Source organism: Centrocercus urophasianus, unplaced genomic scaffold (genome assembly GCF_019232065.1).
Source record: "Centrocercus urophasianus isolate 14NV4802_14NV808 unplaced genomic scaffold, USGS_Curo_1.0 seq_20, whole genome shotgun sequence".
NCBI classification, from domain to species: domain Eukaryota; kingdom Metazoa; phylum Chordata; class Aves; order Galliformes; family Phasianidae; genus Centrocercus; species Centrocercus urophasianus.
The window spans coordinates 19,599,326-19,617,893 of record NW_024884756.1 but is presented as its reverse complement, the minus strand read 5'-3'; the positions used below and the strand labels follow the sequence as shown (position 1 = coordinate 19,617,893).

The 18,568-nt window shown below is 34.3% G+C and overlaps 1 protein-coding gene across 1 annotated transcript in view; it reads left to right on the top strand.

Annotated features, from left to right (window-relative positions):
* LOC122162266 (sodium channel protein type 2 subunit alpha-like) overlaps window positions 1-18,568 on the top strand; it is a 68,104-nt gene that overhangs the window by 9,409 nt on the left and 40,127 nt on the right. The window contains exons 2-9 of the mRNA XM_042822440.1: window positions 5,123-5,442; window positions 8,533-8,651; window positions 11,245-11,334; window positions 12,926-13,054; window positions 13,757-13,848; window positions 14,726-14,998; window positions 17,338-17,401; window positions 17,947-18,088. Of these exons, the coding sequence (XP_042678374.1) occupies window positions 5,176-5,442; window positions 8,533-8,651; window positions 11,245-11,334; window positions 12,926-13,054; window positions 13,757-13,848; window positions 14,726-14,998; window positions 17,338-17,401; window positions 17,947-18,088 (1,176 nt within the window). The 5' untranslated portion in view covers window positions 5,123-5,175. The remainder of the gene's footprint in view (window positions 1-5,122; window positions 5,443-8,532; window positions 8,652-11,244; window positions 11,335-12,925; window positions 13,055-13,756; window positions 13,849-14,725; window positions 14,999-17,337; window positions 17,402-17,946; window positions 18,089-18,568) is intronic.

Here is an 18,568-nt window from a genome sequence, read left to right as displayed (position 1 = left end):
AATGCTTCCCAAGGAACTAATCTTCCTCTTTAAAGAAATCCTTTGTAGTTTTCCTGCACACGATGGGACTTTCTTCTGCCCTGCATCCCATTTACTCTTGAAAAACTCTCAATGAGTGCAGTCAAAACCCCATTCTTTTCTGCATCTCCAGTATGTAAATAACAAGCTTTTGCTTCCTGGAGGCCAGGGAAGAATTGTAGCAGATGGAGCAGCACAAAACATTAAAAAACAGCATTTAAACACAATCCTTAAACATTAAGGGTTTGTTACAAGTTTCCAGATTCTCATCCGATGAGTTTGCTATAAATCTCACACTCACTGCTGATCTTTCTTATAACATCTTTTTACAAGACTTGACCTTTCTCAAAGCCCTTGAATGATTGAGGCAAGTCTGCTCCCTTTCTCTGTTGGCACTGGTAAAAGGTTTTCCTAACAAATCTCTCTTGCTTCACTTCAACCCCATCACCTCTTTACCTATATGCCAGATAAAAAGAGAAGAAATATTTTAAGTAGCATGAGGGAAGAAGTACCAGGAATTTCTTTAGGTGCAGTGCACGTGATTAAATGTGTAGTATTTACAAGAAAAACAATACCTCTTCCCAATGTCCCTCTTTGGCTCTCTTTGCAAGATTAATGTTCTTAGAATCTATTTTGAACGCTGCAGCAAATACCATAGTAAACCACGCTTTGGTTAAAGTTGCTGGTTACCAATACATTTTTGGCAAAAATTCTATTTAATCTTTCTATTAATTGTTTCATCAAAGAAAGTGGAGATATGCCAATGTAATTTGTTCCAGTCACAAAGTTACAAGGCATTGTTAAAGAAGGATCAAGCTGTTAAGCAGAAAAGACAAGATGAGCTTGATGACTGGCATCACTAGGACGAGATGAAATTCAGATCTTTAAATGAAAAGGCATGCACTTAAGGACAATTTATGAGACTACAGGAACACACAGCTGGAAAGAACTGAGAGTAAAAAGATAACAGAGCCACAGAATGATGGCAAGTTGCCACTTGTGCATTTTAATGCTCAGCCTTTACACTGAACAAACACAATTAATTTTTCTGAGGAGAGGCTGGTTATTGTTTTCCATTTTATTTTATTAATCAAGATTGTCTGTAGATGAATGGCTCCTAGACATCCAGAAAAAGACTCAAGTTTCTCAGCTTTGTGCTGTCAAATATAATTGACCTTCATGTGAAATTTGTTTACATGGGACACACAACATTTCTTCAACTCTGCCCTTTATATGGGCCATCAGTGCTTTCCTGAATGAGTAGAAGAGAGGACACAGACCACTTCATGCTTTCCTACATGCCATAGAAGTGGGAACATGGATACCACTGGTGTCAGAATTAATCCTAAGGTACATTCATGGCTGCAGGCTGGAAGCGACACTGCAGTCAGAAGCTACCTGTTATCAGAATTGTCATTGTTCCATGTTTATATTGGAGGTAGTTTTTGATGTGCTTGAACAAGAATTTTTAAATGTAAGATATATTTTATTGATACTTACGATTTGATTTGATCATTATCTCTTCCTATCTCTATTAATTTTATCTATCACAATATAGCTACATAGCATCTGATGACTGTATTTTAATGATTGTTACTAACTTCTCTAGATGTACAACTGCACTGTCCTCTTTAGAAGTACATATATTTTTGCAAAGATGGCAAAGACCGTATTGTATCTATGTCTCTGAAATTCTTGTTCTTTTCACCTTTCACTCTAGCACAGGCAGGCCAAGTACTGGGATAGTGTCCCACTGCCTATTTTCTTTTTGTCTTTACTGTTCACTGTTTTTTCTAATTCTGTTTATCTAGATAGTATAGCACTTGTGGAAATCAAATGTCTCATGTAATTTCTGGTCCACGCAATAAGAAACATACGATCAGGCTAATAAGAAAATTTAGCATGGAGTAACAGTCACAACAGAGCGAAGTTCCTTTTCTATATTGTGTGAATTAGCCACGCTTTTCGGGTACTTGGTTTATTTTCTTAAGCAGCTGTACAAACATATGTGCAAATTACATCTGTAAATAATAAGCATCCTTTTGTAGTTAGATCTTTTACTCCTGTGAATCTGTGCTGTCTCTTAATTCTTTTATTTTGAGACTGCAGAGCTGCTTCAAGAAAACCACAATACTAATTAAAACCAGCCAGAAGTTTTCATGCAAAGCTTTTTAGCAAAAAAAAAAAAAAAAAAAATTGGTTACAAAGAAATGTTTGCAAAATTTCTATTGATTTTGTGGAATCATTTATGAAATTACAAAACTCCATCAGAATAATTTTCATTTAAAAAGCACTTTTAATATTATCTTTAAATATTCTGTAATGTCTAAATGATTCAAAACCAAATCAATAGCTCTCATGCAACTAAAATATATTTCTTGTTTGGTGTATTTGTTCTTAATTGCTTCAAACTTTTGAAAACTCTCTTTTGGTCCAGTCAGACTGTTTTTTTCTCTCGCCACAATTGCCAAAGAATCACATTGGTATTTGTCCTTCTCTTTCTTGTCCTCTCTTAAAAGCCACAGAAACGGCCTCTTTTAACCTTCTGTATTTTCCTTTCTCACTTCATAGTGACCCTTTGCTTTTTATTACTTTCCTCAGCTTCCTTAATCCTTTTCACAGCACAAGGAAAGGAGGTGACTGAGGGACAGAAGTAACTGGCTGCTTGCAGGTCTGAAGCTATAACTACAGGAATGTGTTGCTCAAGAAGTTTGAAAGAGATTTGGATATGGCTGGGAGTAGGAGGGAAGGGCAGAGTATTTCTGGTGCTGAGAAAGAGAGGATAAAAAAAGTGAGATTACTGCAGCAGGAGAAAGAAGATTGAAAATCTGTAAATGTAGAAAATACAGAGAAAGGGTGAGAGAGACAAGAAGCAAAATGGCATTTAGGTGCTGCAGGGCCAGGAATGGTATCTCCTTGGTTTACCATCTGGGAGTTCTCCTTGCTCCTTGGTGATTGCGGCTTGCTTCCTGCTAATGGATGGCAGTTGCTGTACAGGAATTCACTACTGCAGTGAGCATTAAAAACTTCAGTCCTTCCCTTGCATTGCTGAGTTTCCTAGATTAAACATTAAACATATTGTATAAATGTGTTTTAAAAAATAAAAGCTTTAATTTAAAATAAGCCAGACTGCAGAGACACTCAGCAACTGCCTTTGTTGTACACTGTGCAGCCTCCATTTTCCTATTTCTCTTTTTGCTATCCCTCCTACTTTCTTTTCGGTGTCACCTTTCAGTTTTAACAGCTATCGTCTCAACAGCAGTAGCTGCTTTATATTCAAAAGAATTTGTGAGTATCCTGAGACCTGGCTGGTTATATAAAGTCATGTATTTTAGTCGCGGAGTCTCAGTTTAAGCAAGTGCTTGAGTGTGCAAAAAATTCTTTGCCATTTCTGACACGAATTTCTGGATGTACATCACTACCATCTAGTGGCAGAAAGAGTTACAACACCGAGTAGGCTCCCAGGAAATGCCGGGGTTGACTTCAATAACCAAGATCCTTCAGCAGGAAGTTAGGTGTGGTCTGTAGGAGACTTAAAAAAAAAAAAAAAAAAAAAAAAAAAAAAAAAAAAAAAAAAAAAAAAGAAGGAAAAGACATGATGGAATTTAGCTGCAGTGTTCCTGGGTGCCATTCCAAACCCAGTAAGTGCAAGATTCTACACTGGTAATGAATTTTTAATTGTTTCCAGCAGTATTAAGACAGAATTATGCCTTTTAAAAATGTTTGTGATTAACAATAAAATCTGGCAGGATTCTGCAGCAGGACCACTTGCATTTTCCTAATTAACCCTTGTGCCGCTGCCAGTGTGTGTATGTGTTCTTGCAGCAATTTGCTACAGACCATCCATGACAGAATGCCCCAGGTGCTTTTGCCTGAAATGGAAGGGGTTGTTTGTAGGGAGAAGTTGGGATGTGTGTGGATGTCTGTGTAGGTGTAAAGAGCCATATGCATGTGGATGAAAAGGAGGGGAAAGCATTGTGCTGCGGTTTATTTAGCAGGCTTCCAAAATCCGAATTTGTTGCTGCTGTGCAGGAATGTGTATATTTAGGAAAATAGGATTATTCAGATTGTATTTTAACTGTTGCATTATTTTAATTTGATAATCATTTCTTGGTTATATTGACTTACAGAGAAGTTACTTTTTTATTGCATTTGCTGGATTTTTAATGTGCTTACTCAGGATAAGGACTTGAGAAAAATAATTGAAGGCTACAGCCGAGGTAGTGTTTATGATTTCAGATTGAAGTATTTGCATTAGGAATATTTTTCATTTGTTCTTTTTAACTGAGCTGTCTGGAGCTATTAAGAAAAAATGTTCTGCCCTTGTTAGTGAAAAGTTAAAAATGTTACTGTACATTTTGTATGGTATCAATCCTAAAAGTGCGTTATCTAATGATTGAATACAATTTTTGTTTAATTCAGCAATTCTTCCAGTGCACAATGTGTTGCCAGGCAGGGGATCGGAATACAGGTGCTTGTGCCTGATTCCTTGTTTCCTGAGCTGGCAGCTCTGCAAAGGCAGCATATTTGTACCTGAACAGAAGGAGCATCTCATGTTGTTTTCAACTGAGCCCTCTGGCCCTAAGCGCCAGTAGTGGATTCTAAGAGTCATTTTTGGTCCTTTTAGCTGAGGGATGGTTGGTTCAAGGTGCAGCTTAAGCAGGATAATAAAGATGTGAACTGACTGCATTCTAACTCCTCAACACTGATCTGTAAACAGTTCAGAACTGCTGACGCCTCACAGTGAATGTGCTGGAAAAATATCTTCTATTTTATTCATTACCATTGAAAAAGAAAAGACGTTATTGCATTACATGTGACATTTTTATACATTTTTTGTTTTGTTTTGTTTTGTTCTTGCCAAACTACCTTGAAAAGTATTAATAAAATTTTAAATTAAATGTTACCACCAACAGGCAAGCTGCAAAGGAAAATGGTTTATTCTGAAATAAAAGCAAATGAAAAAAAGCAACTTCCTCTTGGTTGATAATTACTGTATTTAAGGAAGATGTCCCACAGAAGTTTCTGTGCAGGTATATTCTTTTGCATTGTATGTGACTATTTATGTTGCCCTAATTTTGTGTGTGTGTGTTTATATTTTTAGCGCTTTTTTTATGAGGGAGGCTAAACAGTAATTAAGAGGTGCAGGATGAAAAGATGGCACAGTCAGTGCTCGTACCACCAGGACCTGACAGCTTCCGCTATTTCACAAGAGAATCACTTGCAGCTATTGAACAACGTATCAATGAAGAAAAAGCTAAAAAATCCAAACAAGAACGCAAAGATGATGATGATGAAGATGGCCCAAAGCCAAACAGCGACTTGGAGGCAGGAAAGACCCTGCCATTTATTTACGGCGATATACCTCCAGGAATGGTATCTGAGCCCTTGGAAGACCTGGACCCATATTACATCAATAAAAAAGTGAGTGTATTGTATCTTTCTGTGAAACTGAAAGAAGATTAAAGTACAGCAGACTCTCTTGGCAGGCTTAGCATTTCCACTGTTAGGGATCAAGTCTTTGTTTGGCAGAAATCTCAATTGTAAGAACAGAAGTTAGAAATTCAAGTTGGTGGAATCCAGTCTGTGGGTAGAAGTGGATTCAGGTTTATTTTAATATATTTGGCATTTCGTTAAAATTTGTAGCTTTCGATGTTTTATTCACAGGAAAACTATTGAAAAAGTAGCACAAGGGCTATCTTCAGCATGCTATTTTTTCATCAGTTGTTCTATAAGACATGTGAGTAGCAGATCATTTTGGAGTCCATCTCAAAGGCAGCTAGACACCTTCTCCCTGACTTTCTTCATTGTCACATGGAAGGCTTAGGCTGCATTCTCTTGGATATGCATAAAGGATATGAAAGTATGGAAAAGTAATTTCTCAGGATATGTTGAAGGTGTTTCATTTTCATTCAGTCCTTTCAGTAGAGAACTTGGAACTTAGATACTCTGGGTGAGAAATTTTTCATATCCGCGTTTATGTTCCTCATTGATTGAAACACCAACAAAGGAAGCGTTTGACAGAGGCAAATAAATGAAGAGAAGGTAGAAATTCCTCTTGTAGTGTCCAGAAAGTTTTATGTAATTTTAAATATACTTTATAGACATGTTCATTTAAAAAAAAAAAAAAAAAGAGAGAGGAAAAAGTAAGAATACAAAAAATAAGAACACACACGGTAAAACCCAGCAACAACTGTGTGGCCAAACACAATAGTGCTAAACTGTAGACTGTTACCCATCTGGCCATGGGTTTTCTCCAGAATTCCATTCCTTCAGCTTTTGGCATACTATTTTTTGTATTATTTTTGTACTATCGGTAAACATGGAAGAATTTTTAGGAAAAAGAAAAACTGAATTAAGCAAAAAATAATTTAAATATTTTTACTGCAAGAATTAAGAATATGCTAAACAGAGACAACAGCTTTAAAATAAATCATCTCTACCTTAAGTGTTCATTGCAGAATATCCAAAACTCGATTTATGGAGAATTGTGACTTAAATTTGAAAATTAGGTTTCCAACTAAATATTTCTTTCTACCTAGTTTACTCGAGTGTGTAATCCTGTGGAAGACCAGAAGTAAGGCAGAAGAAATTTAGGTCCAAATGTTGATTCCTTTCCTTCCTCCTTTCCCAGTTCCACAGTAGTAAAAATCTAAATTTGGTGCTGGAGATCTTTAAGTTATCATTATCATGATTTGGAAACCAGAAAAGTACTTCTGGAATTCTTGGTGCAAATGAAGTACAGTCCTGAATTTCTTGCCCCTGAATTAGACACATATAGCAGTTGTCTTGTTCTTTTGCAAAAGCATAGTTTCTAGGTTTCTAGCTCAAGACATGAGACCCCAAATTACATGTTTTGCAATCATAATTTCTTCTGGTATTTTTCTTGGTGCTCTTTGTATATTTTTGAACATTCCTACTTGTGTATTTAGGTCAGATTGCATTTTAATTTTTCGATTTGTCTTGATAAGCCAGCATTGCTCAAATGATGTATCATCAAATGTTATGTCAGAGCAAAGGAAACTGAAGACATGAAAAACTGATTTTTGAACAGAGTTTCTAAACTCAAGGGAGAATATTAAGAGAGTTGAAAAACAGTGGTAGAAAAGATTCCACTTTAGAGATGAATTCTTCTTTACAGTTGAGAACCTAAGTATGGTCTGAGAATCAACATGTGTCTGTGTATCTGAACATATGTTTCATTTGGAAGAGCTAAAGTTTATGATTCCAAGCACGGGGAGGACTTGTGTTTCCTGGATTTCATCTGCTGCATTTGGCACACCTTCTCAGAAAGTAGAGTCTTTGAAAACACTGCCCTCTGATTCCAGCTGAGATAGGTGATAGCTCCTGGCAGTGCTCCAGCTTTTTTTATGGGTTATGTCCCTTCAGGCTTTTTACAGCTGTCACAATGGTAGGTAGATCCTCATATCTTCAGCAAGAGTGAATTTTCACCCATGTTTGGAAAGAAAATAGAAATAGATAGGAATTTACCCAAATGTGTAGATATCTAAATAATTTTTAAAAGCACTGCATGTTAAATAAACTCTTTATATTTCTTTCTCAGGTTTTAAGAATACTGTTACATTTATATATATATATATATATATATATATATGCATTTATATATGTATATATATAAATAAATTTAATTATTATATATTATTATATTAATATATATTATATTAATATTATAATAAATTATAATAATAAATTTATATATGTATATATATAAATAAATATTTTACATATATATGCATATATAATGCTGGCAGTATACACAAATCGTTGCTAAACCATGGAGAGATAGTGAAAATACGTAGATTATTGAATTCTGTATTAGGTAAAAGTAAAGTGTGGTGTAAGAAAAGTAGACAGAGTTGCAGGTATGAAACTCTCACATGAAATAGTTACAGGGAGAAGCAATATGTTTATTATTTCTTGAATTACAGTGAAAACTATCCACGTATTTATGTTATGACCAAAAACTGGTTATTGAACACTTGCAATTTCCTTTACACTATTTCACTCTTGAAAACCACATCACTCCATGGTACTATTGTCTTAGTGCTTCTATGGTATGATAATTAATTCTGGTTATTTGATTAAGGAAATACTGATGGTTTCATGAGTCTTTTTTTTTTTTTTTTTTTTTTTTTTTTTTTTAATATTACATGCACTGGTAGATATATCATAAGCTATAGAATGTATTTTAGTGCCTCAATGTACCTGTCTTTATTTTCTAGCTAGCAATATCAGGATTGCTTATGATTTCTAAATACATTCTTAAAACATTTTAATGCAGTTCTATTGATAGTAAATTGTCTAGAATCTGCCGTATGTGAACTAGACAAGGGGATTCTGATTCTGAGATTGGCAAAGTGGGAAGTGCAAATAGAAGAGTTTGGCCATATATGATTAATGATGGAATGGAAATGATTCAAAGTTTGACCTTGTACACTGTAACTTGTTGGTGTCTTTTAAATGTAATTTTTAATTCTGTGTTTCTTTTTCCAGACCTTCATAGTATTGAATAAAGGGAAGGCAATATTCCGATTCAGTGCCACCTCTGCCCTGTACATGTTAACTCCTTTCAATCCTCTTAGAAAAATAGCTATTAAGATTTTGGTACATTCATATCCTTTTCAAGTGGTCAGTCTAAAACTGTAGTCAATGAGATGTTGCTTAGTACTTAAATCATTCACTGGCACGTGTGCATGGTTGATATGATCTGTAGTGCTTTGTCTCTCTTCTTTCTATTGTTTCTCTCTTCTTTGTCTTTTCCCGCTTTTTGTTTGTAATTGCTGGATCATAATACAGCAACATCAGGGGACAACCAGTCATCTTTGTTTACAATTTCTTCCTCTGTCCTTCTTCTTCCACCTCCTTTTTTTTCTTCCTTTCCTCTCATTTTCCATGCAATCCTCAAGCTTTTTTTCATCTTTTAACTTCCACCACAGTTTTCACAAACTGCAGGTATATTCCTCTAAATACTTTCAGTTCATCACCAACACCGTATGTTAAAATGAAATCTTTGATCCCAGCTATGTACTTACTTGAATTTTTAGTGAAAATCTTGTTTTGTTATTCCTTTTCATTTTTTGATTCAGATCCAAAGCTAGTTTGATAGAACAGCTTAGGTCTCTTATTTGCATTCTCAGCCCTATGTAGCTGTCTATTCCTTCATTGTTATTGCTTTGTGCACTTGTAACCTAATAAACTTTTACTTCTGTCTATGTAGGTTGGATTTTCCACAATATTGGTAGAAATTTATAAAGCTAAGTAGTCATAATGACAAACCTATCACTTTGTCTTTCTCAGTGTTTTGATATATGAATAAAATAGGCATCCTCACAGTTGTTGGGATTTCCCAGTTCCACTGTGATAAAAATCTAAATTTGGTGCTGGAGATCTTTAAGTTATCATTATTGTGGTCTGATCCCAGATACTGATAGAGGGTCCTTGATGGCTTTGACTTCAGTAAATCTGATTACTTAGGAAGCATATACAAATGTTTGCACCCTGATATTTCACAAGAGTCTAACATAAACACATTGAAATCAGTTTGTTTTTGAGTGCTTTTTTTGGTTGTGGGGTTTTTTATTTTCTTGGTGGCATTACATAGAGGGGTCCTAGGATGCCGTAGAATAACCCTTGGAAGGATTCTATTATACTTCTGGTGTAGAAGTTTGATAAATGTGATTGTCTAATAAATGCTGGATAACGTTATTAGTGGCTAGCCTGCAGATGACTTCAGGTCATTCAAAAGGCAACACTATGTAGTCGGTATTCACTTGCTAGTGGTGTCACTACAAATAATTATTTGACAGTTATGTGACACTCCATAGCTTGTAACAAGCAATTAGATGGAGTAATGGAGGATTGTAGAACTGAGATGGTGGTGAATAGTTGGAGTGACCAAAGTCAAAATACTAAAAAACTTTAATATTTTGGGAAGGTATAGTCCAGTTATTTCTCACTGATGAAAGAGTAGTGAGGATTTTGAGAGGATATTTCATCATAAAGGACTTTGAAAGCTGATGTAAACATAGACTTGTAAGTACATTATGTGCTATGTTTTAAAATAATGTCTTTTCTCTTGTGCTCTTTTCAATATGAATTGTGTAGCAAGAGGCTACCTTCTGATTAAAAGATTTAAGATACTTTCACAGATGTGAAAGATCCAGAGATCTACTGGCTGTAATGCCATAATTTAACAGTTCAGAAGTCAGAGGTATTTACTGTTGCTTGAAGTTTTTGCTTTATTTTTGGTTAATGTAGACATACAGAGGAAACGTGAGGGGAACATCACAGTACTTACCACACCATAATACTCAGATTTCTAGATGGTAGCAGGATGGAAACCTGCATTTTAGTTAGAGAAATTAAAGCTTTTCTAAAAACAGGCTTTGCTATCTTTCTAATTTTTGGTGATGGTGCCATCATGTGGACATTGTATGCTTCATCTGTGTGATTGGTTTTCATTTTTGTGTTCCTGTTTTCATCTGTAATGTATTAGCCCTGAAATTGAAGGTTTGTAACTACAGAGCAGTTCTGTCAAAATAAGTGAAAGTGTTTATAGCATGGAATTGTTCTAAGATTTTCTTTAGGGTTTTTTGTTTTTTAGAATAAAATGTGACTTGTTTGCTACCACTTTTTATATTACAAAAAATGTAGCTACAAAAAGCAAGTGCAGATAAAATAATTTTCTCACAAATTTATCTATTCTCTCTATTAAAATGTGCCAACTAGTTTTCTATATATGTATATATTATAACAAATTTTTGATATGTGCCAAATTTTATGGTGAAAATTAAAGGAAAGAAATGAAGAAAATGTACCTTTCATTGTTTTATATGCAAGAACTAGATGGTATTTGTCTAGATAATCCAGTAAAAACACTTTTTTGTTGTTATTCCACTAAATTAGAGGCCACTACATTCAACATTCACATTATTATTTAAAAAGAGAAAAAACATCCATGGTATTGTTATTTTTTTTTCTGTATTTTCTATATACTTCAGTTTTTCTAATTTTTAGTGTGTGATTGTCATAGCTTTAAAGAAGTGACTATGAAAGCACTATGCTCAGTGCTTTTCTCTGAGTGTCAGCATTGCAGTGGAGGGATAAATATCTCCTGATACTGGATATCTGCCAGACCAGAATGGATCTTGTTTGATGTTCTTTTAATGAGATTTTCTGGCTTACATTCCTTAACTCTTAACCCACATTATTCAGCATGCTTATCATGTGCACTATTTTGACCAACTGTGTATTTATGACCATGAGTAACCCTCCTGACTGGACAAAGAATGTAGAGTAAGTGAAATGGATTTTCTTTGAATTATATTCAGTCATCTGAAATAAACTGCTGTTAATGATGTTACACTAATAAGGATAACATCTACTGACAGCAGCTACTTTGTAACATGTTTTGAACAGCCATTCAAATGCTAACTTCTTCTGTGTAATATTGAATCAATATATTTTACAATGCTTCCTTCATCAAGGAAAGTTCAATTTGCATTCTCTGCAGTCTTAGGTGGGTAGTGTAGGAGCAGGACTCTAGTCTTACAAGTATGTAAAAAGGGTGGATGCATTGCAGGAACTGGCATAGATGAAGGGTGCAGTAAAGACAATCTGTTATTGAATGTTTTCTTTTTTAATGAAAAATAAGCTTTTTCAAAAGTGTTTCACTGACTGGCTAGTCCTCCCATGGGAAATAGCAGCTAGAAAGAGAAAAGTTCCAATCTGACATCAACCCCAGTCATCAGTATACACAAAATGCATATTTTGTGATTGTTCCAGGCAGTGCAAAATAATGCTTCTTATGATACTTCATGTAGTAACATCTTATGCTTCTGATGCAACTTCAATCTGATTTGGATGATAAGTACATGTGTAATCTTCAGTAATCAACAACGAAATCATAGGACAATTAAAGTCAGTGTAGGCATTCTCATTTTGAATTACGTATGAACATATGTGCATTCAGGATATCTAGCATATAGTATTCACGAATAAATATAGCTGGCTCGAATATTTATTCATGTCATATTGTGCCCTTTTGTGTGGGAAAAAGTTTTTTGCTTTTTCTTAGTGACTGAACTGAAAAATATACAGGAAAATTGTTTTCAGGTTAATTGTGTCTGAAAACCAGTGTGAGCCTTTTAAGCAGTTTAACTTGAAACAGTCTGTTTTACCTTCTTTTCCATTAAAAATATAAATGAAACTAAATTTCAAAAAGGTGTCATTTGGAGATAGAAAATTGAAATGACTCAGAATGCCAAAATTAAGCATTTATACTTTTTGTATTTCAGCAAACTTTATTTAGTCAAAAAAAGCACTAAATTTCATTGGAATCTGTAAAAAGTTTTGATTGGTCTTGCACAGGATTTTGCATCTGAAAACATTGATTTTGTTCCAGTACTATGCTTGTCTAGCTAAGGGTGAACTACTGGCTACAGCTACTCTAACAAAGTGAATGAGGGCTGATGTGATTTGACACATTGCCAGATCATGGTACTCTATAACATTTCAGCATAAAAATAATACTGAAGAAATTAATATTAAGACTGGAATCAACTTCTGAAATCATGACTTTATAAGTTTTTTTCTTGTAACGTAGAATTAGTTGGACATAAATATGTAACAATGAAGTACAAGGAATTTTGCAACTGACTCATTAGCATAGGTTATAGCATTTGAAACTCAATTTATGGATTGTTATGTAGTCTTTTAATCAAAGTTTGATTCTTCTTCTTTAAGGAAGAAATTCTACGGATGTTTAAAGCTGGTTTTATCTATTAAATTCTTATGCTTCTCAAAGAGTAGAAAATGGGACTAAAGAGCATACTGAATAGGGAATACATGAGTATGTTTCTATAAACTCTATCTTGCGTATTTTCAGATACACATTTACCGGAATTTATACCTTTGAATCACTTATTAAAATTCTTGCAAGGGGCTTCTGCTTAGAAGATTTTACATTTCTTCGAGACCCGTGGAACTGGCTAGATTTCACTGTCATTACATTTGCGTAAGTCTTCTGTTTATTTTGGTTTGTTTTTTGTTGGTTTTTTTGTTGGTTTTTTTTAAATCTTTCAGACAGGATGAACTTAGTGACTAAAAATTGCCTGATATTTTTTCAACCAGAACATTTGGAGCCTGGACTTCCTGCAGTTTCAATATGTTTCTTCTACCTCTTTTACACATTTTAGTATTTCTTACTGAGCATTTGCTGCAGAGGCCAACGTGGTGTGTCAGCCCGTTAGGATTGTGAATGCCATCAGCCTGAACTGTTCATATCCTGTCTTCTTTCTGCATATCAGAATTAAAGGAATCATTTTGACTTTCTACTAGAAGCTGACAAAATTAGGTTTCAAAAACAAGTCAGTGTGGCTTATTTTGATAAATTAATTTAATTTTACAATCAGAAGGACATTTATAACACAGGCAAAATACAGTGAACGGTGAAAAGGTCTTTATCAAAGACCCAAGCAATAAGGATAAAATCTGCCTCAATTCTGAGTAACTGTGATTTAATCCTACAGGTATGTAACAGAATTTGTAAACCTAGGCAATGTTTCAGCTCTTCGAACTTTCAGAGTATTGAGAGCTTTGAAAACTATTTCTGTAATCCCAGGTAAGACGTAGTTGGTGTAAGGTGTTAGGCCCCTCGTTTCTCCAACTGTTACTTGTGTGCTGTCATTGTGTTTGTGTGTGAACTCCCCTATTACAGATATGTGACAGAGTTTGTGGACCTGGGCAATGTCTCAGCGTTGAGAACATTCAGAGTTCTCCGAGCTTTGAAAACAATATCAGTCATTCCAGGTGAGAGCTAGGTTAAACACTGAGGCTGACTGTTGTTCCACAGAGGCTATACTCACATTTTTGAAGCATAAGCCTTGTTTGCTACACATTTTTAATAAAATAAAAAAGCAGGAATCAAGACTTCATTTGAATTGATTTTTGCTTTTTTTAATTAGCTGCATTTTCTTTTTAAAAGTCAGCCTTTGAGTTTAACAAACACTTGCATGAGATATTTGCAGTAAACAGCCTATGTGATTTGCATCTTATGACATCAAGCTTTTCTTTATATGTTTTAACTGTAAGTTAATTTTAAGCTTTCATATTGATGCAAATTTTCTCATTTATTGCAGGCACTCGATATACAACTTTAACTGAGTTTCAAATGTCGTGTATAAAAAATTAAATTCTAAAGGATAGCATGGGCCTTGCATGGGGAATTATTTTAAAGATGTCTTTCTTCTCCAAACCATCAGCCCTCTCATATCATCAGAGGTTATCTTTAAAATATGAATTCATTACAACTTTATAACAGGTTTATAAATGCAGAACAATTTTAAATGGTTCATGTAAGAAAGGTTTGGGCAAGAAGCATCAGCAAAAGCAAACTTTCCTATGTAGGGTGGAGGTATAGCATGAATAATAAAATCACTTGTTTTGGCATAAAGAATATGTTTGGTAAGATCTACTTTTATTTCTGTACACTCTAAAACAAGCATAAACTTACAGCTTTTCATTCATCTTCACAAGTAATCAATATTTTAACAGATACTGTTGTATCACAAACATTAGACTCATTTAGTTATCATTTTGCATGAAATCTTTATCAGAAAAATTCACATGAGTTTGTATGTGTTTAGTATCTGCTTAGTATCATAATAAAGATCCTTCCTCTTTGCAGGCTTGAAGACTATTGTGGGAGCCCTAATTCAGTCTGTGAAGAAGCTCTCGGATGTTATGATCCTGACTGTATTTTGTCTGAGTGTATTTGCACTAATAGGGCTGCAGCTGTTCATGGGCAACTTGAGGAATAAATGTCTGCAGTGGCCTCCAGACAATTCTACTTTTGAAACAACTGTTATTACCTACTTTAATAGCTCTTTAGGTGAAAATGGTACATTTATTAATACAACAATGACAATATTTAACTGGGATGAATACATAGAAGATAAAAGTAAGAATCCATTATATCAACTACTTCATTGGTTTTTTTTCTGAAAAAATTTTGTTACAGATTTTGTGACAGACAAAAACATATGAATATATTTTCATTTAAAATGGTGTAACCTACCCAAAAGGCATAAAAGCACTCGTAGTTTTAGCAGCTCAGATTCATTAAAAAAACACACCTTGCGTATTAAATAAAGCAACCACCATACTGTAGTTTAACATAATATTGTACTGGATACCTCTGTATATATATATATATTTAACCTTCTACTGATTATGATATTTGGAGAAAATCCTAAAGCTTTGAAGAATATGAATATTGAATCTGATGCTTGTATCCCTGAAAATTAGGAAGCCTCAGTTTAACACCTAAATGCTTTTGGATTAAAGCATCATAAACTACCTTATAATCTTTTAATATACTTATCATCTCAGCATGCTAGTAGTATCTTAGAAATCCAGGCTTGAAAAAGATTTTGGATGATAACCCATCCTTAAAAATCTCTGGAAAAGAACCTTTCCCCTCCTTTCTTTTCCTCTGCTTTCCTTTCCTCTCTGTTGACATAAATCCAAGTGCTTTCAGACCAGCTTGTCAGTTGTAAAGGTCATTCTAAATTTTGATCACCTCTCCTAGCTTGCTATCTCCAGAATACTTGATGTATTTTTTTTGTATTATTTCATGTCTTGAGTTGTTAATGAAATTTGCTATAAAACAGATTCTTTAAGGATCTTTAAAAAAGGATCTTTATTTGCTTCAGGTGTCATGTGTAACTTGTCTCTGGAGCTATTATCCTGTTAGTAAGTTGGCAAAGGAGAAGAGAGGAATGGTTTTATGTATGCCATATATTTGATAAATTTGTATTGACTATTACTTTATCATCATCTTGTTATTTAAAAATTGATATATATGTATAAACATGTATATATTTTTTCTAAAATACTGGGCTGACAGTTGAGCTGAGCTGATTTAATAGTTTATCTGGATCCTTTGCTTATGAGCTGTGGCACATAGGAATGTGAATTACACACGCACATAATTTTTAAAATCCATCTTGGTGCCTGTCTGCATTTTTACACTCATGATGAGTGCAAGTAAATCTCTCACAGGGAGTAACTATATGAGCACCTAAATGCCTGCAAACCTATTGTCTCTTAACTGATGTCAGGGAATAGACTGCAGATGTAGAAGTGATGTGCACATTCTCTCTCTTTAAAATAGGCACATTTTTTGCTATCTCCATCATATACTGGTAGTGTAGAGTAGAAAAAGTCCTTATGAACTGGTTGCAATTCCTTGCTTGTCTCTTTAGTGTTAGCCCTGGGATAGTTCATGCCAGCTAACCTAATCCATGCCAGCTGGCGGTGAATCTCAAGGAACCATCTGCTTTCCGGGGAACAGCCAGAGCATGCCTAATTTTGGCAACTTCAGTTTCATATGTCACCCGACCCAAAATTTCCACTAGAGATTCCCATTTTTTTTGCCTTACAAATCTCGAACAAGCAATTGATGACAAACTGATTTTTCCTTTTTACATCACAGCAGAAAAGAGAAAGGGTGGGAGAGGGTTGGAAAGCAGAACAGCAGGAGAAGGAGGAGAGAGAGAAAGAAAGGATGTTCCAAGGATTTTTTAGTCTTCCATCTCACTGAATTAATTTTGAACCCTGTTATAATAGTTAGCAGTGTTCTGTTCAGTAATTCTGTTAGTTTAACAGAATGTAGATTTTTCAAGTACAGTCTTCTGTAACAGGATTACATTAATTATTTTTCATGTACAATGAAAGCTTGATTTCTCCTCCACTGTCTTGATCTCAAGTCAAGATCTAGTTAACAATTTATTGTGCATGTTGTTATGTGCAGTGCTTTCACGCTGCAAACACTTGCATGATTTTTCAAGTAATATTCAAGTATGTAATTAATAATTATAAGAAGTAACTCTAAGTTATATATATATATATAAAAAAAATTACATGAACAAAGTCAGGATATTGACTTCATTGTTTTTCTTGCTTTCCTGGTATTTGTTTATTCATTTGCTGACATTTACAATTTATTAACCCAATAGCTGTATCTTATTCATTTGTATAGGTTACTGAGAATTACATATACAACTGCCTTTCTATTCTCTAAAGAAGGACCAACTTTAAGACTCTACAAAACATCATTTTCCTGTCAAATCAGTACTTCTCTTTTTTTTTCTTCTTTTTTTTTTTTTCTTTTATGATCATCATATATCACAATTAAACTGTTAGCTCTGCTTATTTCTTTAAAGTGTAAAAGTTTTAATCATAGCTCAAATTCCTTAGGTCTTTTTCATAATCTTTTTCCTTTTTTTAAAAAAACAGATCATTTCTACTTCTTGGAAGGACAAAATGATGCTCTGCTGTGTGGCAATAGCTCAGATGCAGGGTAAGAAAATCATTTTTCATAGTGTGTGAAGAAAGAAAGCTACTTAGAATTGCTCAGGTGGCTAACTAAATTATCAGCTGTACCATAGAGTTCCAAATTACCAACATTGTAGGATATGAAACTATACCTAAATGTAACCATCTACGTGATTTGAGTTTACACAGGCAATTTCTTCAGCACCTTAGACTAATTTTGTAAGGTAATCTCATGAATACTGTGTGCATAAAAGTTACTGCCAGCCAGCTGACAATTTACTATTAGCTGTGCTAGATGGCAATCTTCTCTTGTGCTGATGGAGATGTGTTGATAAGAAAAATTGCGGGGAAGGATAGATTACTATTAGCTATATTATTATAACAGTGAAATATTATTAGGAAATGGAATTAAAAATTGAAAACCACTAGGATTTTTTATCTTAGGTATGTAGAATAAAGTTTTACTTGTTCAAAATTTTGCAGCTAGTACTCCTGATCAATTTTGTGATTTTTACAGTATATCGTAATCTAGAGTAGTTGTTAAAAATAGCATTTCCTCTTCTTTTGTAGTCAATGTCCAGAAGGATATATATGTGTGAAAGCTGGTAGAAACCCCAACTATGGCTACACAAGTTTTGATACATTCAGTTGGGCATTCTTGTCACTGTTTCGATTGATGACTCAGGACTTTTGGGAGAATCTTTACCAGCTGGTGAGGACTTATTAAAATAAACAGCACCATCACCAATACCATTACTACATAGTATTTGCATAGTTCTTTTCATTCACATGTACCTGAGATATTTGGGACACAAATCATCTTTTATTTCATATATGTAAGTTATCTAAAACAATAGGGGCCTTAGATTTCTGTGTGCTTCTCAATACATAATAAGAAATAATTGTTAAGAATTACTGTTTCCTTTTCACAAATGAGTAAATGAACTTGTTAATGCTTCTTGCCCAAACATGTTGCAGATAGATGCTAGCTAAATTGATTTGCAGTCTAGTAGAAATATGTTGTCTCTGACGTCTTGTCCCTGAAATACATACATCCTTAACCCAAAGGAGTGTGATGTTGTGCAGGATGTCATATTGTATGCTGCATTGTTTTTGTGGCACTGTAGTTTGGGTCTGATAAGACAAGAAGGTAAGATACTGACTAGCAGCCCCATTACTATTAAAGTAGTTT